Raw genomic sequence first — 18,164 nt, 5'->3', positions numbered from 1 at the left:
TAAATAGCATTACCCTGAACCGTGCGCTAAAGCATCTGGCGTGTTGGAAGAAGAACACGAGCTGTAGTTGAGAAGCTTCGTAATACTAGACCTTTTACCAGAATGGAAATGTTGCAGAATTTGAGTTTCGAAAAGAGCACGAGAGATTTCGTTGATTTAAAAACTTTTTTTCTGATAAATTCAGTATAAAACTAATTGTGTAAATATAGATATGTATAATATAACGATCATAAGAATGACTTTATAGTCATAATCATCATTTGTAGTGGTCCATTAATAGAATTATGGAAAAGATAAAACATAAAAATAGATAAGAAGGAGGGATATTCGTGCTACTGTTCTTACTCATAAACTATTTCCGATGGAGTCAAGGGTTTTTTCATCTGGATAATAGAAGAAAGCCATTGCAATCAGAATATACATAGCCAGAGACATGACGCCCTCCAACCAGTTTGATTCACCATCGAGAATTAAGTAATTGGATAAGAAAACAGCGATAAAAAGAGTGGCGGTTTCAAAAGTGGAGAAATTTAGCGTCATTGGAACATCGATCATCCAGCCTACAAGGACCATGAATGGTGTAACAAATAGGGCAACTTGTAAAGAGGAACCGATAGCGACACCGAGCGCTAGATCCATCTTATCCTTCATAGCTACCAAGACGGATGTGACATGCTCTGCAGCATTACCCACAATAGGAATGACAATTAAACCTATAAATGTCTTAGAAAGCCCGGTAGATTCAACAACATTGTCAATCGTACCGACTAAAAAGTCCGCGCAAAAAGAGATGATGACAGTTGTACCTAAAAGTATCATCAATGATGACTTGACACTCAAAGAGTGATGTGGTTGCCTGGAAATGGTGCTCATGACTTCATCGGTCTCCTCTTCTTGTTGCTCGAAAAGGGCATGGTGGCTTCCTAGCTGGAAATATAAGAATAAAACGTAAACGATAAGAATAACAATAGAGGTGCCTCTAGACAACTCCAATATTTTTCCGTCAATGAAATGATCTTCCTTGCCATGTGGTAAAGTGGCTCTGAATGCAGCAGGAATCAAAAGAGATGCGCATGCAATGGCAAGTAATGATGACATTGTTTGAGCAGCGGTTTGGTTGAATGTCTGTTGGACTCTATTGTATCCACCGAATATGAAGCAGAACCCAAGGACTAGCAGCAAATTAGAGAGAAGACTACCTAGCATCGAAGCCTGCACAATTCTCACTTGACCCTTTTTCAGGGCAATGATAGAAACGATCAGTTCCACAGCGTTACCAAAAGTAGCATTTAAGAGTCCACCAATGGTGTTACCAGCCTTATCAGCCAACTCTTCCGTGGCATTAGCCAAGATAGCTGCTAATGGAATGATAGCCAAGAAATTGAAAAGAAATGTCAATGTATGAGATAATTGGAAATGTCCCCAAATCAGGCCTAAAGGAACAAATACTAATAGAAAATTCAGAGGAGATGCTTTCAAAATATACTGTAAATCATACAAAGCTGCTCTCCATGCCGTATGCTTTGGATTGCGGGCAGAATGGCTGTTGGCAACAGTTAATAGTGGGGCAGTAGCATCCATTGTATCGATGTTATTTTTCTTCTATCAAGAGTTGATGAATGGAATATGTTGAGATTAACTGTATGTTTATTATTACTATTAAAGTTTAGAAAAACGCAAAGTTCCTTCATTCTCTGAGGAGACAAGACATTGCTGTGCGATTGTGCTTTCCATATCCTCGTGAGGGAAATTTTTATTTTTCGGGAATTCTGATCAAGCCGTCCAGTCCAATTTACGAAAAAGGAACTACGTCAACTACTTCACAAAACATTCCCGATTACGTATCTCATATTCATCAAAGTTCGGAAGTGAGGATGACGAGGGATCAACGTTGTAAGAAAAACATTCTAATTGAAAAAAAATTATTAGATAGGTATATATAACATTAAATTAGAACTTAAATACTACAAAATTGTTCTCTTGACAAAAGCCAAGCAGGAAAATAATTGTCCCTCTGAAAACTGAGAGTTTTCATGAAGTCCAGTGGAAGAAAAAATTTCAATTTTCTTACACCTTTGAGAAATTTCCGTTTCAAATTATACTAAAATTACAAACAGTTGAAGGCATTAGATTGAAGATGTACGATAAAGGTTGAAAGTAAAAATAAAATTCGTGACTGAAGAATTGAAGGGTATACTCTTCTCTAGGGAATTTTAAGAGAGTGAACCAGAAATAAAGAGAAAAGAATATTATTAGAAAATAATGTGTTTGACCTCATACAGAAAAAAGTGCTTGAGGTTTTATGATGTTTTTTCTAGCAGTATATTATTTTTTTCGCGATTTAGGTTCCTTTTTCTCCAAGTGAAACACTCTCACATATTCGTTTGTTGCTGGATTGTCACTCCTTCTTCTCATCCTTGGATGGGGTTTATTGTTCTCTACTAATTCTAGTGTGTCAACTTTGTTATCTTCCTCACCTCTATCTGTACCCATCGGGACTTTTTGGGGAGAAACGTTCAAAGATGATCGAGGAACAGGAAGAGGGAGTTTTGGAACTTTGGTTTTCCATGAGCTTGCCGGTACACCTCCATGTCCGCCTTCTAGCCTAGCGTCAGTGGATAATGGCCTTTGCGTCAGTCCTGGCAATGAAAGTTTACGTTTCAAAGGTCGTTCAAGAAGTGGTTTCAACTTTGCGGAATCTACACTTTCGCTGGTCCTTGGGGTCTTGTTCTTTAGAAATTCTACCTCTTTTTTCAACAGGTTTGTCTCCACTGCATATCTTCCCTCTGAAGTGGCCCTTAACTCCGATAGCTGGGCCTGCAACATCCAGTGAGATGTGGACGCTAAAGATCTGTTAAGTACACTTAATATTAGATCTTTCTCGCTCACCAAGGTTCCATCATCGCCTTCCTTTATCCTCTGTATGAGATTAAGAATTGTGTTTTCCAGCTCTCTGGTGTTTTTCAAAGATGGCATAAAGTGACTAGTAAAATTGTAGTATTCATTGTCATCAATTTTTTTCGCCGATTCAGTAGTAGCAATATCAGAGTAAGCGGGACTAAATACACTTGTGTTCTCGCTCTTTGCTTCCCTAGTACTGACCCTCTCATCGGATTCTATGTTCGATTCATTCTTATTCCTGGCAGGTTCTTCAGGCGTGACAAGATAGGCCTCTGCGCTCCGTCTACTTCTTAGCTCCATAGCCACCAAAATGTTAAATTACTGTATGCTGTGCCCTTGCCCCCGTTCCGTGTTATAAGGTAAGAGAGACTGAAGTGCTCAAATTTTATACGCTTCTAGGACCTTATAGCTGTATTGGTAACCTGGTAACCTGTAAGAACCGACGTATGTCTAACTTAGGGAGCTTAACATGTGTCAAAGAACCTTTCATTCCCGATGAGTAAAAATTTTAAAAAATGTGCGCGGGAGAAGCTTCGGTGAGCGTCGCCATCAAAGGGCGAGCAACCATGGGTTTATGTAATTTCTGGTTGCCATGGTGACGACCGTCCTGATATCCCGCAACCAGGGGTTATCCCGCAGCAACGCTTCCAGTAAGGAACGAGATGGTTAAATTCTCGTAGCCCTATCGTATGCACATTTCTCACAATTTAAATACTAATTGATTAGAGGTTTATTTATATGTCAATATAGATACATAAAGGGTAAAAAAACAGCGCAGAAAAAATGAGTTTCCTTATATGTTTAGTCGAATAAACCGAAACCCATGTCGTCGTCGGATTCTTCAGCAGCTTCTTCTTCCTTTTCTTCTTCAGCAGCAGCATCACCACCGGCAGCGGCAGCACCAGAAGCAGCGGCAGCACCAGCAGCTGGACCAGCGTTGTGGAAACCAGATAGGATTTCTTTCAAGTCCTTACCTTCCAAAGCCTTAGCGTAAACATCAGCCCAGACCTAATTCAATAAAACCTATAACAAGCCCCATAGTGAGGCTCGTCATTCGTTAAGTTTGTTAGTAAAATGGGATCCTCATAGGAATGATTTAATCCTGACTTGTGCTTTCTGTTAAATACATATCAATTTGGAAAAATGATATAAATACATTAGTGGAAGAATATAGCTACATTTATAGCCTTCTAGAATATTCCGTCAGGTTGGAAGTAACGGTTTCATAAAACATATCTGCTTCCATTATTCAAAATCTCACGTTTCTTCTCGGGGTAATTGTTTTCCAATCTTTCTTTTCGCAGTCACACAGTCGTTTTATGTTGTATTTGTACATACGTTGTCGACGTTAGCACCAGCGGCCTTGGTGATAGCCAATAGGTTGTCAGAGGTGATTTCCAAACCAGCATCAGCTAGGATGAAAGCAGCAAAGGAAATAATAGAGTCAGACATTCTTTCTTAGTTGTTTGATTTCTTTGTTATTCCAAGTATAACTAAAATTACAAATTTGTAATTTAACCTTAAAATACAGGCTACGGTTTCGATATCAAATGCTTATTTGGCTTTACATTGGAAACTGGTTTTAGCAACCGTTAGCCGGAAGTTTCAACTCTAAGATTTCTCCTTCGGGCGGCACGCAGAATAAAAAAGACTTTATGTCTATTTGCATTTTAAATAAATTGTCTGGTGTACGGATGTTTTACGTGGAATATGTATGGGCTTGCAGGAGCATTTAAAAAATAAATGGAGACGACGTTCTTTTAACTGACGGTGTTCCTATCTTCGTGACATATATACTTTATATAATGTGCAAAGTCAAAAGTACTATACAATACCACTGACTTTCATCTCCCAATTCTTGATTCGGTATGAGTGCTTTTTCTACGTACAAACTGTGTCTACAGGACATTAAGCCCCCAACAAAGACCGATCACTTTGAAAGATTATTAATTTTGTTTTCTAAATTTTCCAATTTCTTCTTGTGTTCTTTAAGTTGTTCCTTCACATGTGCTAATTGTTCCCTCTCTTGTTGCCTGGCATAGTAATCCTCTTTGGCACGTTCTCTCTTGATAAAGATATCTTGTGGATTACCGGGACCAGCACCACCGAGAGGACCATCAGAATAAAAGCGGGATGCAACTCTTAAATTTACTGGCAGCCTGGCATTACGGGATATACAGCGGTTCAACATTTTGATAGAGTACGCGATCGGATGATTGAGTAATGATGCTTCTTGTTATTTACAAAGGACAGCTTAAACTTCTCAGGTACGATTGTATTAAATATAATAAATCCCCAGCTGCCCCCTAAAAGATAATAATGATGCTTGAAATAGTTGGCAAATAGAAATCGACCATTTGACGTATGTAGTGATTGTATTGCAAAATGGAAATATCCCGTAAGAGAGTACAATATCCTTGGGAATCGTGCACAGCCAATGTTTACTGGTCTCGATTGATTAAACACCGCCTTCAAGCTGGAGCGCAATCGCCTTAATTGGATACCTGATCAATTAGCAGGAATAGTTCATTAAATAACATTGACGTACATAATAGTTTTATTAATTGGTAATACTTAGTACTTGACATTTGATAACGCCTAGTATATGTATGTTTGAAGTATGTGTATTTTGTATGAGATTATTTGGTAACCTTCGCCTTTTTAGATAAATGCCCGTTGGAAACATCTATATTTTCTTCATTAGTGCCCTTATTTACCGGTTTTAAAATTGGAGTACCCAATTCAGCATGGAAATCCTTGATGATGGAGTCTACGTCATCAATATTTAGCGGTCTCACATCACCCAGTTTCTTGATCTTAGCAGTAACCTCCTTGATTTGGTCGTCCGTCAAATTCAAGTTCAATTGATCGACTCTCGATTTGATTGCATTCCAACCTGTTAATCTGTTAGCGAAGTGTATATATCTCTTCATACCGAAATCGTGAGGGTCCAATATTTCGTAGGTAGATGGGTTCGCTAGAATGGCCTTGGCATGAATACCTGCCTTATGGGTGAATGCACAGAACCCAGTGATAGGGTTGTTAAATGGAATGTTAACTTCCACAGCTTCAGCTACCAGATTTTCGATATCTCTAATCTTGTGCAGCTTGTATTTGGATCTGACGTATTCTGGTGCGGCAACAATCATTCTTGCCATGAGCCCACCGAGAGGAGTGATACCGTTTCTTTCACCAATACCCAGTACACTGACGTCAATCAATCTGGCACCACCTTCCAAGGCTGTATAGGCGTTGGCAATGGCGCAACCAGTATCGTTGTGGAAGTGGCATTCAATGTCACATGAGACAACACTCTTCAAAGTTCTGATAAGTTCATATACTTGCCTTGGGTTAGCACACCCAACTGTGTCAGCAATACCGACTCTATTTACACCGATCTTGTCAACGGTTTTATAGATGTTCAAAAGGTCAACTAGGTCACTTCTGAAGGAATCTTCGGAGGAGAATCTGATTTCAATACCTTTGGATTTGACGAATTCAATGACTTCAACAGCGCTCTTGGCAATGTAGTTCATATCCTTACCGTGGGAGTACTGCCTTAAAAATTTGGAGGTACCGATGACGACGTCGACACCGTCGACACCAGTCTCTACGGCGACTTTGGCGTCATCCATGTGACAACGGATGTGCGTAAGAATCTTGGCCTTTAAGCCTAGTTTACATATAGCTTCACAGTCCTTTTTGGACTGTTCAGATGCTACGGGTGAGGTCAGCTCGATGTAATCAACACCAAAATCATCCAGAGCCCTAGCGATTTCAATTTTCTTTTCAGTATCGAAGAATGCGTTAGCAAATTGTTCACCTTCTCTTAAGGTTGAATCAATCAACTGAAAATTCTTAACATTGGAAAGGTAATCTGCGGGATTTGGGCCGTATGGGTTGTTAGTAGTTGGAGCAGTCGTCGATTCGGTGACACTCTGAAATTCGTTATTTTCTGACATGATTTGTTATAATACACAGCTACTTGGGTTGTCGTTACACTTTTGAGGATATTGCGAGTAAAAGCACAGCAAAGATTACAAGAAGAAAGATAAATCCTGAAGGCTGCTTCAGATATATATATATAATCCTGTACAACGTGAACAAACGCATGCTCAACATCACTCATGTGTAATATCCTAAGATCACATCCAACGATAACGATCAGTTTGGCATCAAACTGTGTAAAGTGACTAATTCTGGTTATTTCATGACTATCGCCGCAGTGCGCGACGTGACTTCTACGGGAGTTTCTCGGGGCTGGTAGGCTGGCAGCGATTTCCAGCGGAATTTCAACTCTGCGACTGACTTACTCTCCTTGTCGGTACTAGTCATTGTCAGCCTAATGTTTTAGCAGAAAGAGCCAAAAAGCTGCCGGGGGTAGTATGTTACAACGGAAGAGAAGTGCCCATATCTTAATGCTATAGGGCACTCAAGTGGGTGGTACCTTTCACAGTTCAGTTAAGTTACCTCTATGTATATATATATATATATGTACGCTTATATATGTACTTATACGATTTACTTGATTAGGTCAGCATATGCCTTCAAGGTGATTAGGCAAGGTAAGCATAGGATTCACCATCGTCTCCCCTCTGTAGGTATCCCTTTTGTATTAAGCTATCGATGGCTCTCTTGACCATGGAAACCTTTGCGTTGAACCTCTGGTGCGATTGCGCAATACATTCGTTGACCAGTGTTGTGTGTGGCAAATTTCTCTTCGCTTTCATTATCCTTACGATACAGGCCTCCAAAAAGATTTGTCTTTCTGTATTCAATTCTTTTTCTATTCTTTCGTCTTCCGTCAAGCGTTTGTTTCCTACCTTATTACCGTGATTATCATGTCCTCCGCCGGATAGAGATTGCAAGATATCGTTTTTGACTCCGCTAGCAAAATTTATATTAGTTTTAAGTGCCTTATATGGGCGTGATAACTTAAATTGTGTTTCAGGTTTCACGAGTGCATCTAGTCCTGGTGGAACCTGTTGAATCAATTTGAATTTGATGAATGGTACCATTGCCGCTGCGATATGCTGAATGCTTAAGTTTGTACCCTCCTGAATATTTTCCAGTGTCAATACATCAGCATCGTTATACAATAGTAAAATTGCCATTTGAAACAATGTTACTGTAAAATTGAATGGCATCCTGCCAGGCTTTCCAATATCTGCCTTCAATTCGCCACGACATAATGGCCATAGCCACTTTAATATTCTGCCATTATGCTTTTGGCTGTATGACTCCTTCAGTTTTTCATGAGATGGTGTCAATTCTTTGGGTAGCTTGAATTCGACTTCTTGGTACGAAAATGGCCACATATTTTCTGCCAATACAAATGGTTGCAGATCTGGATATTTTGATTTAGAATAATCAGGTTCATTCTTCAGAGCGACAGCAAAGTCTTCCTCCAAAATCTTGGAAAGTCTAATATCTTGAAACATTTTAGTTATCTTGCCAGTGTATTCCATACTATTTGCGGCTTGCAACCTTTGGATTATATTTTCTTCGTCTTCTGCTGATGTAGAGGTGCCATGAATTAGACGCTTGGCAAAAAGCCTTCTATAATGAGTTTCGAAGGCATCTTTATCAGTTAAATACTTGAATATCGTTATGATATCTTCATCTGACATGTCGCTTGCCACTTCAGGTTTGGTGGCCTTCTTTAATAGTATATCACTGTATTTAGCTAGCATCTCTGAAGTCTTTGAAGTGGCACTCTTTGGAGATCCTGTAGGTAATGCAAACTCGTTGATGTTAATGAAAGCACCGCATGCGTTGTCCAAAGCTTTAGCTAAAGGTATATCGTCAGGGAAACTTTCATTGAATATGTTAGAGAATATATCGTGTACTTCCAGTAATTTCTTAATATAGTCCTTAGGAGAAAGAGAGTGAGCAGTCATTAGTGCTAGTTTTTTAGGGTTTGCATTTTCGTTTTTCATAATGTTATGTTTATGCATTGCCAATAGACTTGAAATTTCATTCTCACCTGTCTTTTTAACATAATTTTCAAATACTGAAGCCATTCTTGGAATTAACGTAAAGTCTCTGCGTATTAATGCATATAAAGAAGTAATTTTTTCAATATCTCTGGCATCAAGAAGCACGACAAACTCATTCTCCAACTTTTCAATATGGTCCGTGATCAAAACCTTGTTTAATGCCATGGATAGTGGTTTTTTAGTATGGTCATCCCAATATATTGTCATTGCTTTTTCTTCACGTTTGATAATTTCATGTGCTTCGAAAATATACTCAGTTACCGAATGTTTCTCTAAATAGTCGTTTGTATATTGTGTGTAGTACTCCTGTGTCTTCTTTAAAAATGGCTTTTCGAAAACTTGGATATAAACATTAAGATTTAACTTTTTCAAATCCTGCGGATCGATACCTAGTGCAACTAAGGATTTTATGGCAGTACTAATGTTACTTCTTTGAATTATTTGTCCTTCCCTTTCCAAGGTTACTTGTTCTAATAACTCATTTATCAAAGTATCTTTATTTGGATCAAACATAACTTCTTTCCATGTCATCAAGCATAAAGTGTTTACATCAAAAATATGTCTTTTGCCATCACTTCTCTCCTTTTGAACCCAGTATCTATTCATATAATCGAACGCATGGTTTAAAAAGATAGCACCAATAGTGAATCTTTTCCAGCGCTTGACGTAAAACTGCAAAAAAGTCTCTGAATCAGATTTCTTGAAATTCAAAATGTAACTTTTCAAATAGTTCTTTAATTTTTCGTAAATCTCACTACCAACCAAAATTGTTGATTGGCCTGTTCTACTGTCAGTACTAAAATGTCCAGACGAGCGCGATTTATTCACGCAGTAGTTATAAATTGCGGTATAAACTTCCATATACATGGTTGGAGAAAGTATTTTGTAAACTCGCTTAGACGTTGATGCTTGGTTTTTTTCATTGCCCAGTATTTGGTTAATTCCTGGTTCTATAAAGTTCCAAGTGGCCTCTAAATCATCAGATCTGGGCAGAGTTTCAGACATGCTTTCCTGCTTGCGATTTTGTCGTTGTTTTTTGTTTAGATATATGTAAGAATCCTTTCAAGACTCAAAAATGTACTCTTATTTATCTGTAAGTATAAGCAACGTCAAATTGCTAAAATAAATGAGGTAATGAGGTAAAATATAATTAACAGTGAAAGGGGTGCACAGAAGTTAGAAGATGCGAATGAAAAAGTCTAACGGGAAAAAGGACGGTACAAAAGGGCGGTGATATGAATCAATTGCGTGGTAAAGTTAAGTGCTGCTGGAATACTTTACCAATGCCCTAATTATTTTAATTGTTTCTATTTGCCACATTTCACTCCATCTGTGTTTATCAAACATCGAAATGGAAAAAGGGCTTTTGAAACGGAAAGGAAAAGAAAGTACAACTTTCCATTCGGGTAAGTTTTGTTATTTCATACCAAGGCCAATACAGGGGCACTCTCCATTGGAGATTAGAGGCCATGCCGAAGTAATCTATTAAGTAAAAAATATACAATGCATATAAATGTCAAACTTGGTATCTAAAAGACTTTTTTTATTTTCTATTTGTTGTTGAGTTCAGTTTCTGTTGGTGATTGAACTGACTTTTTCAACTACTCTAACAATACTGATCGAAAAAGTAATTACCCACATAAATAAGGCAACGAATAGAAAGGCAGATAAAGCCTCCTGTTTTCTACAGATACGTGGTATTTTTGGGTATCCATATGTACTTCCATTTGACCTGCGAATAGAAGTGCAAACCCATTCTTTGTCAAAACGAGTATTAAATGCCAATGCTAGATTAGCACTTGAAAATATTATAAACAGTAAATCCAACAAAATTAGTTTCAGTTTGCTTAATGGGTTCCTCAACCCAACAGGTTTACCAGCAAATTCATCATGTGCGATGTAAATAATATACGCAATCGCAACCGCGTTAACGCAGATAGCCATTATAGTACTTGGTTGTTGCCCGATTTTGCTTTCACTGATGGTATTATTCGATCTTGAGTTTTGGAAAATTTTGATTGCTAAAGCAAGTGAAATGCATGACAGCACACCAGTGAAGATCCTCAAACCCAAGATTAAATATTGATTATCTAGTAATAGCGACGTTAAAGGAGGCCTCCATTGTTGTAACTTCCTTTGTTTTAACCTCCGCCACTTTTCTCTCTCCTTATTAAGCTCATTTACCCAATCAGATTTGTAGGTTTTGTTGTGTACTGTTTCGGGTGATTCTGGGTTTTTCTTGTTATCGCCGTAATAGAAATCTTTTACTTTTTCAATATACTGTAACCACTCTTTTCTCTCTTCTGTCGTCTTAAACTCTAAATTGGCGCCTATTTCTGAATGTAGCACACCTTCCAAGCGCTCTTCACCCCCCCATTCGCTGCACATATCACCCAGAATTTCTCTAAGAGCGGCGTTTTTGGATGAGGTACTTGATGATAGAGAATAATTGTCGTAGGATTTATGGTCATGGTTATCGTTTTGGTCTTTAGTGTATGCAGAATGACAACCGATGTTAGATGCAAATTGGCCCCATTTAAATTCTTTTGGAAGGTTTTTATCATCAGTAACATTGCCATCTACGGCGCCTTTATCCTGAAGTCTAAGTTTATCAAACTGCGCTTCTAGAACATAAGGCGGCACTGTGGTTGGCACAAACGTGTAAGTGTTCAATTTTGGATAGTCCAGTGGTGAACCATCACTGTGTTTGGGAATACGTATCTTTGCAATCTGTAATGATTCCAGCGAACCTGATTCCCTTACAGTCTGATTTTTTTCGAGATCCACGTTTAGGTTAAGTCGATCTTGGTCTGCGATTCTAGAAGAGGTTGAGGATGTTGTATTAGAGTACACTTCTTTGCTGAAATTAGTATCCTCCATTAGATTTGTTAGTGTAAAGAAAGAAAGAACGCTTCAAAAAATGCAAAGAAATATCATTCACTTTCTCCCCTCAGCAATATCACCGTCTTACAGTAGCAACCGAAGCACTTTATAATGAAAAAGTTACAGACTTTCTGTTGTAGCTCGGAAAATTGTTACGTTAGATGAAGGACAAATACCTCTTCTCCTCTTTCGACACTTCGTTTATTTTCCACTTTTCCCTTATTTAGCATTCATCGTTCAGAATGCTTTCTCCGGTCAACGGCCGATTTCTCCACCCGTTCATCTGTATACAAATTCAATCCGTACATTTTATATTTCAACAACCAAGTCTTGTTTTTCAATCTTCAGGTGATATCCGATCGCATGTCGCACAGCACAAAAAGTGCGCCATTGCGATGTTGTCCATTTACCCGTCATCATTGTCGCAAGGCTCCCGTCCTGGCTTTGCCGACGTGATTTATATATATGGGGAGCCAACATGTATAATACTTTTGAATGTTAAATATTCGTTATCCATCGATATTATTTTACTTCTTGCTTCCTTTGGCTTTGTAGTTTGTTTTTGTTAATATCTCTTGCTTTTATTTTAAGGTTTATTTCACTTCTAAGATAGCCATATCGACTTAATTCCAAATGAGAGCTAAGTGGAGAAAGAAGAGAACTAGAAGACTTAAGAGAAAGAGACGGAAGGTGAGAGCTAGATCCAAATAAGCGGGATGTGAGTAAATCTTTAAGTCCAGATCAAGTAAAATTGATTTCGCACAATAATTTCTCTTATACAATCCCTTGATTGGACCGTCATCCTTTCGAAAATATAATTTTGTTAAGAATATTTTAGGCGGGGATCTACTTTATATTTAGTATCTAAATATTACATAATTTCTTCTCTAATAAAATATCATTAATAGAATAAAGTGAAGCATTTTGATTTTATATGGCAATTCAATCGCTGTTATCGCACTCTGTACTATTGCTGTTATTCTAATAGTTTAGCACTATTATTACCCTTTAACTTATTTTAAAGTTTCTCCAACGTACAATGTGATGAACCGGACGGGTTTTAAGGATGAAATCAAAAAGTGAAAAAATGAACGGAAAATGGAATATCTGTGAATGGGAGTCTGATAATAAATCTTACTGTGGTGCTTGAAAGATTTCAGCTATTTTAATTGACTAATTCATAATACTATAGATAATTTTCCGGATTACCTTAGTTCCGTATTCCTTTTTTAGCAGTTTTTTGTCACAAGTTCTTTTGACGCACTGTTTCACAATAAAGGAGATAATTACTGAATAAGACACTGCACTTTCATCTATTTTGATATAGACATACTCCAATTATTTGTAGTGTGAAATAAAACATTTCAGTCGACGCGATATAAACAGGATTTCTTCTACTTCTTAGAAATACAGCCATTGGATTGCTCTTTTTTCACTCATCTTCCCCTAGTTTCTTTCCTTACCAGTAACAAAGAAAGCGTTTCATAAGCTCAAGTTGAATAGAAGTATTATACGATTTTAAACTGTGAATTTTACTGGTTGCATTTTTTGAAAATAAAGTCAAAGAAAAGAAACACTAATTATTTTGCCCCTATTTAGTTGATAGTGGAAAAGAAAGATATAAATCATCGCATACAACAAAGAAACAAAAAAGAAAAATGGATACAGACTTAGATGTGCCTATGCAAGATGCTGTCACCGAACAGCTGACTCCCACAGTATCTGAAGATATGGATATCAACAACAGTTCAACAGATAATAATGGAGAAGAATTCTCAATTGAGGACTTAAAACCAGGTTCCTCGGGTATAGCAGACCATAAATCCTCCAAACCGCTAGAACTAACCAATACAAATATAAATCAGCTTGATCAATGGATTGAGCATTTGGGAAAATGCGAGCCATTGTCAGAAGACGACGTAGCTCGGCTATGTAAGATGGCAGTGGACGTGTTGCAGTTTGAGGAAAACGTCAAACCAATCAATGTGCCTGTAACCATTTGTGGTGACGTACATGGTCAATTTCACGACTTGTTAGAACTTTTCAAAATTGGCGGTCCTTGCCCCGACACCAACTACCTTTTCATGGGTGATTACGTGGATAGAGGATATTATTCTGTTGAGACCGTGTCCTACCTGGTCGCCATGAAAGTCAGATACCCACATAGAATCACGATACTGAGGGGCAATCACGAATCTAGGCAAATTACCCAGGTATACGGGTTTTATGACGAATGTTTGAGAAAGTACGGCAGCGCAAACGTGTGGAAAATGTTCACGGATCTTTTTGATTATTTTCCTATCACAGCATTAGTAGATAATAAAATATTCTGTCTGCATGGGGGTCTTTCACCCATGATAGAGACCATAGACCAGGTCAGAGAGTTGAACAGAATACAGGAAGTGCCTCACGAAGGACCCATGTGCGATCTTCTATGGTCTGATCCTGATGATAGAGGTGGATGGGGAATCAGTCCCAGAGGTGCAGGCTTCACTTTTGGACAGGACGTCAGTGAGCAATTCAATCACACCAACGATCTATCACTAATAGCAAGAGCTCACCAATTGGTAATGGAAGGCTACGCTTGGTCTCACCAGCAAAATGTTGTCACCATTTTCAGTGCTCCAAATTACTGCTATAGATGTGGTAATCAAGCAGCCATCATGGAAGTGGACGAAAATCATAATAGACAATTCTTGCAGTACGACCCATCCGTAAGACCCGGTGAACCTAGCGTCAGCAGAAAGACGCCAGATTACTTTTTATGAGTATGTATACATATATGCATCTATATAGATATATATATTCGCTTTTCTCTTTTACCATTATCATAGTTAATTACACATCGAGCCAGAATAAACTGCGAATTGTCCTGCCAATTTTGTTTCCTTAATATGCTTCAAATATATCAATCAATACGAGGCCTTTTTTTCCTCTCCCAACGCTTTAATCATTCTGATCATTACTCCGGGTGAAACGGTTCTCTAACGCGATCGTTTAATTTTCGCGATAGATCAAGGAAGTAATATAAAGATTGACTAGAAAGGACTTTCATGCTTCAAGCTGTTTGTACTACTTCCATTCTTTTTCTACCCATACAAATATCTCGAGTATTGAACTTTTTTAGTGGAGAAAAACTGAATAATGGCCGAAGAAACTACTGATTTTAGTCAATTCGAAGAGGAGAGAAACAACGATCAATATAAAGTTTCAGCCAAAAAAACCGTTGATGAATACAAAAACCTGGATGCCGAAGATGAATCATTGGCGAAATGGAAAGAGTCTTTGGGTCTAAGTTCTGACATTTTACCGTTGGAATTTCCCGGTGACAAAAGGAAAGTGGTTGTTCAAAAAATTCAACTATTAGTCAACACAGAACCAAATCCCATCACATTTGATCTTACCAACGAAAAGACAATCAAAGAACTGGCATCCAAAAGATATAAAATTAAAGAAAATTCTATTTACAAGTTGAAGATTGTGTTCAAAGTTCAACATGAAATTATCACGGGGTTACGATATGTCCAATATATCAAGAAAGCGGGCATTGCTGTTGACAAAATAGACGATCACTTGGGATCTTATGCTCCTAATACCAAGACCAAACCATTTTATGAGGTGGAGCTACCGGAAAGTGAGGCTCCTAGTGGGTTCTTAGCAAGAGGCAACTACAGTGCCGTATCGAAATTCATTGATGACGATAAAACTAACCATTTGACTTTAAATTGGGGGGTGGAAATTGTCAAAAAATGATAGCTTCTTGGAACGAACAGTGTAGATATGGCCTGTATAAACAAGAGCATACCTATATCTACGTATAGAAGAATATGACTTTCCTATTCTCTTACTTTTTTTTTTCGTTATTCCAAATTGAGGTATAGGGGTAGGGCTCCTGACAGCTCAATGACGTCTGATCCTACAAAAATAAAGATGGCAAAACATATATTTAATGTAGTATATTGATTTAGTTAATAGATCACTAATAAAATAAATTGCCGTTTGGTGTTCTTAAAAAATACAAAATTAAACTATATCCAAAAATCAAATATTAAAATGATAATCTAATGAAAGAATTAGGCCTTGATAGCGTACTTTCTTTGTGGGAAAGCGATTTGCTTCTTTCTTTGCTTTTCGGTAACTTGGGAAGCTTCGAATTTGGTCAAAGCTCTTCTCAAAGCTCTGGTCTTCTTGGCTCTCAAGTCCTTTGGTTGGTACTTCTTACCCTTGTATAATTGTCTAACAGCTTCTCTTTGTTGTTCGTTGATGACGGTCAAGACACAGGCGATACTCTTTCTGACAGTCTTGATCTTTGGCAAAGATGGTCTGGACAACTTTTGGACCTTTAATTCAGCCAACTCCTTCTTCAAGTCAACCAATTGAGAAGCCAATTGTTCCTTCGATTTGGTTCTTAGTTCGTAAGCTTTAACGCCGGCCTGTTGATAGGAAAATAGAAATGAAAATCATTGTTGCTGTTAGTAAAACTGTCTGTTTTATCAGCAGGACTTCCGAATTTTGTAGATCCTTGTGTGGGCTAGTGCATTCTGTCCAATGTGTTACTTGAAAAAGAATAGTTCACATGTATTTCCAGTGTTTCTTAATAGGCGTATATTATATTTTGGAAAACCACTATATTAAATAAGTTTCATAAACTTACAGATTTCTGTTACCAATTTGTAGGAGATAAGATCTGTTGGATGTACACACCTGCAAAGTGCAGCAATAGCCTTCTTGTGATTTTTCATTAGACCGCTTTATTATGTGTCCTGTTGACATTGGAAGATGCATATTTATTCCATAACACATTATATCACGTCGATTTCACGTATATTAATCTTTACATACCATTTTTAGTCCTATCTGGTGTTTATCGTGTTCTCACTGTACTAACAAACCCTCTGAAAGAGATGTGAACAGATTTTTAATATATCCTTGTCTGATATGATAATGATTGCAGGCCACTATTTACCCTCATCTTCAGTAAACTTTCACAATTGACATGAAAAAAAAACTGCAAATGTTTGGGTGCTGTACCCGTATTGAAAACTTCGTAAGATATACCAGGCTTTGCGTTCGTCTTTGTGCGGCAACACATACCAAAGATGCAATGATAGAGTCTAAAATGTACGGGTTCAAAACAGGCCTCCTTACTTCATTTTTCTCACAGTACCACAATTCCGAGTGTCATCCATGTCGTTCATTACAAGAGGCAAACCCTTCAGTATTAAAGTGCTAGTAAGTTTATTTTCAGTGCACCTTCATTATCCTATCTTATACAACTATACAGTGGTTTATATCTTTAACAATTATAAAAATAAAAACAATCTAGAAACAAAACACACACGGTCCGCATGACTAAACTTACTATACAGACTTAGATCAGGATTGATTTTTCAAGTTGTTGCTTAACCATTCGAGACCTTCGTACAGACCTTCACCTGAGGTAGCACAAGTGGACTGGATAAACCATGGACGGTTTCTGATGGAATGTAAACCTAATTTTTCGGTGATTTCAGCGGCAGACATGGCTTCTGGCAAATCTTGTTTGTTAGCGAAGACTAACCAGACAGCATTTCTCAATTCATCTTCATTCAACATTCTTTGCATGACCTCTCTAGCTTCACCAATACGCGATCTATCATTGGAGTCGATGACAAAAATAACACCTTCGGTGTTTCTGTAGTAGTGTCTCCATAATGATCTAATCCTGTCTTGTCCACCGACGTCCCAGACAGTGAATGAAATGTTCTTATATTGGACAGTTTCAACGTTGAAACCAATCGTTGGAATGGTGGTGATAACTTCACCCAACTTCAACTTGTATAAAACGGTGGTCTTACCAGCACCGTCTAGACCCACCATAAGTATACGCATTTCTTTGTTACCAAAAAGGTTGCTGAATAACTTAGAAGCATATAGACCCATCTTTTTTTCTTTACGAAATTTTAAATCTTTTCTTTTTCTATGTTTATTGACTGGCTCATGTTAGTAACAACTGCTTAAAAAAAAGGAAATTTTTGGGCTCAGGGACGCCACCAAGAAGATCTTCCGTGGACTATGTATGCCAACCACTTATCTTCATTCGAAAAACATTAGGGCTGCACTGCTTGACTCCCCAAAACTAGAAAGACAAGGCCTTATTGGAATATCAGAAATGACTTTACTGATCAAATAAAGGGGGTACTCGTCAGGAGATCATCCCACCTTTCAATGAAGAGGGTTCTTCCTTCTCAGTGAAATATATCACGTTGTATCAGATAATGTTGTCGGTTTATCCCTTCTAATGAAACTCGTTACATACAAAGTGACTGCCTTATCTTAAGCCTATTCCAACTTGAGTCTGCGTAGAAAGTCTCCCGAAGAATTCAACGATTATTAAGAAAA

At 37.9% G+C, this 18,164-nt stretch overlaps 10 protein-coding genes across 10 annotated transcripts; 2 read left to right on the top strand and 8 right to left on the bottom strand.

The window, feature by feature from the left end:
- Positions 1 to 345: 345 nt before the first annotated feature.
- Positions 346 to 1,581, bottom strand: VCX1 (Vcx1p; the record flags this gene model as incomplete). Its single annotated transcript, XM_033909252.1, has 1 exon — positions 346 to 1,581. One exon carries the CDS (start codon positions 1,579 to 1,581, stop codon positions 346 to 348), a length of 1,236 nt encoding a protein of 411 aa, XP_033765143.1.
- A 744-nt stretch (positions 1,582 to 2,325) lies between these two features.
- SPAR_D01090 (uncharacterized protein) lies at positions 2,326 to 3,201 on the bottom strand (the record flags this gene model as incomplete). Its single annotated transcript, XM_033909251.1, has 1 exon — positions 2,326 to 3,201. One exon carries the CDS (start codon positions 3,199 to 3,201, stop codon positions 2,326 to 2,328), a length of 876 nt encoding a protein of 291 aa, XP_033765142.1.
- Positions 3,202 to 3,702: 501 nt separating this feature from the next.
- On the bottom strand, positions 3,703 to 4,353 carry RPP1B (ribosomal protein P1 beta; the record flags this gene model as incomplete). Its single annotated transcript, XM_033909250.1, has 2 exons — positions 3,703 to 3,909; positions 4,240 to 4,353. The coding sequence occupies 2 exons, from the start codon at positions 4,351 to 4,353 to the stop codon at positions 3,703 to 3,705; spliced, it is 321 nt and encodes a 106-aa protein (XP_033765141.1).
- Positions 4,354 to 4,831: 478 nt separating this feature from the next.
- STF1 (ATPase-binding protein) lies at positions 4,832 to 5,092 on the bottom strand (the record flags this gene model as incomplete). Its single annotated transcript, XM_033909249.1, has 1 exon — positions 4,832 to 5,092. The coding sequence occupies one exon, from the start codon at positions 5,090 to 5,092 to the stop codon at positions 4,832 to 4,834; it is 261 nt and encodes an 86-aa protein (XP_033765140.1).
- A 448-nt stretch (positions 5,093 to 5,540) lies between these two features.
- LYS21 (homocitrate synthase LYS21) lies at positions 5,541 to 6,863 on the bottom strand (the record flags this gene model as incomplete). Its single annotated transcript, XM_033909248.1, has 1 exon — positions 5,541 to 6,863. The coding sequence occupies one exon, from the start codon at positions 6,861 to 6,863 to the stop codon at positions 5,541 to 5,543; it is 1,323 nt and encodes a 440-aa protein (XP_033765139.1).
- Positions 6,864 to 7,457: 594 nt separating this feature from the next.
- Positions 7,458 to 9,905, bottom strand: CDC53 (cullin CDC53; the record flags this gene model as incomplete). The annotated part of the gene is made up of 1 exon (XM_033909247.1): positions 7,458 to 9,905. The coding sequence occupies one exon, from the start codon at positions 9,903 to 9,905 to the stop codon at positions 7,458 to 7,460; it is 2,448 nt and encodes an 815-aa protein (XP_033765138.1).
- A 561-nt stretch (positions 9,906 to 10,466) lies between these two features.
- Positions 10,467 to 11,780, bottom strand: SRF1 (phospholipase D regulator; the record flags this gene model as incomplete). Its single annotated transcript, XM_033909246.1, has 1 exon — positions 10,467 to 11,780. One exon carries the CDS (start codon positions 11,778 to 11,780, stop codon positions 10,467 to 10,469), a length of 1,314 nt encoding a protein of 437 aa, XP_033765137.1.
- Positions 11,781 to 13,441: 1,661 nt separating this feature from the next.
- Positions 13,442 to 14,551, top strand: PPH21 (phosphoprotein phosphatase 2A catalytic subunit PPH21; the record flags this gene model as incomplete). Its single annotated transcript, XM_033909245.1, has 1 exon — positions 13,442 to 14,551. The coding sequence occupies one exon, from the start codon at positions 13,442 to 13,444 to the stop codon at positions 14,549 to 14,551; it is 1,110 nt and encodes a 369-aa protein (XP_033765136.1).
- Positions 14,552 to 14,927: 376 nt separating this feature from the next.
- Positions 14,928 to 15,536, top strand: RDI1 (Rdi1p; the record flags this gene model as incomplete). The annotated part of the gene is made up of 1 exon (XM_033909244.1): positions 14,928 to 15,536. One exon carries the CDS (start codon positions 14,928 to 14,930, stop codon positions 15,534 to 15,536), a length of 609 nt encoding a protein of 202 aa, XP_033765135.1.
- Positions 15,537 to 17,159: 1,623 nt separating this feature from the next.
- Positions 17,160 to 17,705, bottom strand: ARF2 (Arf family GTPase ARF2; the record flags this gene model as incomplete). The annotated part of the gene is made up of 1 exon (XM_033909243.1): positions 17,160 to 17,705. One exon carries the CDS (start codon positions 17,703 to 17,705, stop codon positions 17,160 to 17,162), a length of 546 nt encoding a protein of 181 aa, XP_033765134.1.
- Between the last annotated feature and the right edge of the window lie 459 nt (positions 17,706 to 18,164).

The sequence above is a fragment of the Saccharomyces paradoxus genome, chromosome IV, assembly GCF_002079055.1.
Source record: "Saccharomyces paradoxus chromosome IV, complete sequence".
Taxonomy (NCBI): domain Eukaryota; kingdom Fungi; phylum Ascomycota; class Saccharomycetes; order Saccharomycetales; family Saccharomycetaceae; genus Saccharomyces; species Saccharomyces paradoxus.
Note: the sequence above shows the minus strand (reverse complement) of the source record. Positions and strands in the feature narration are given on the sequence as shown.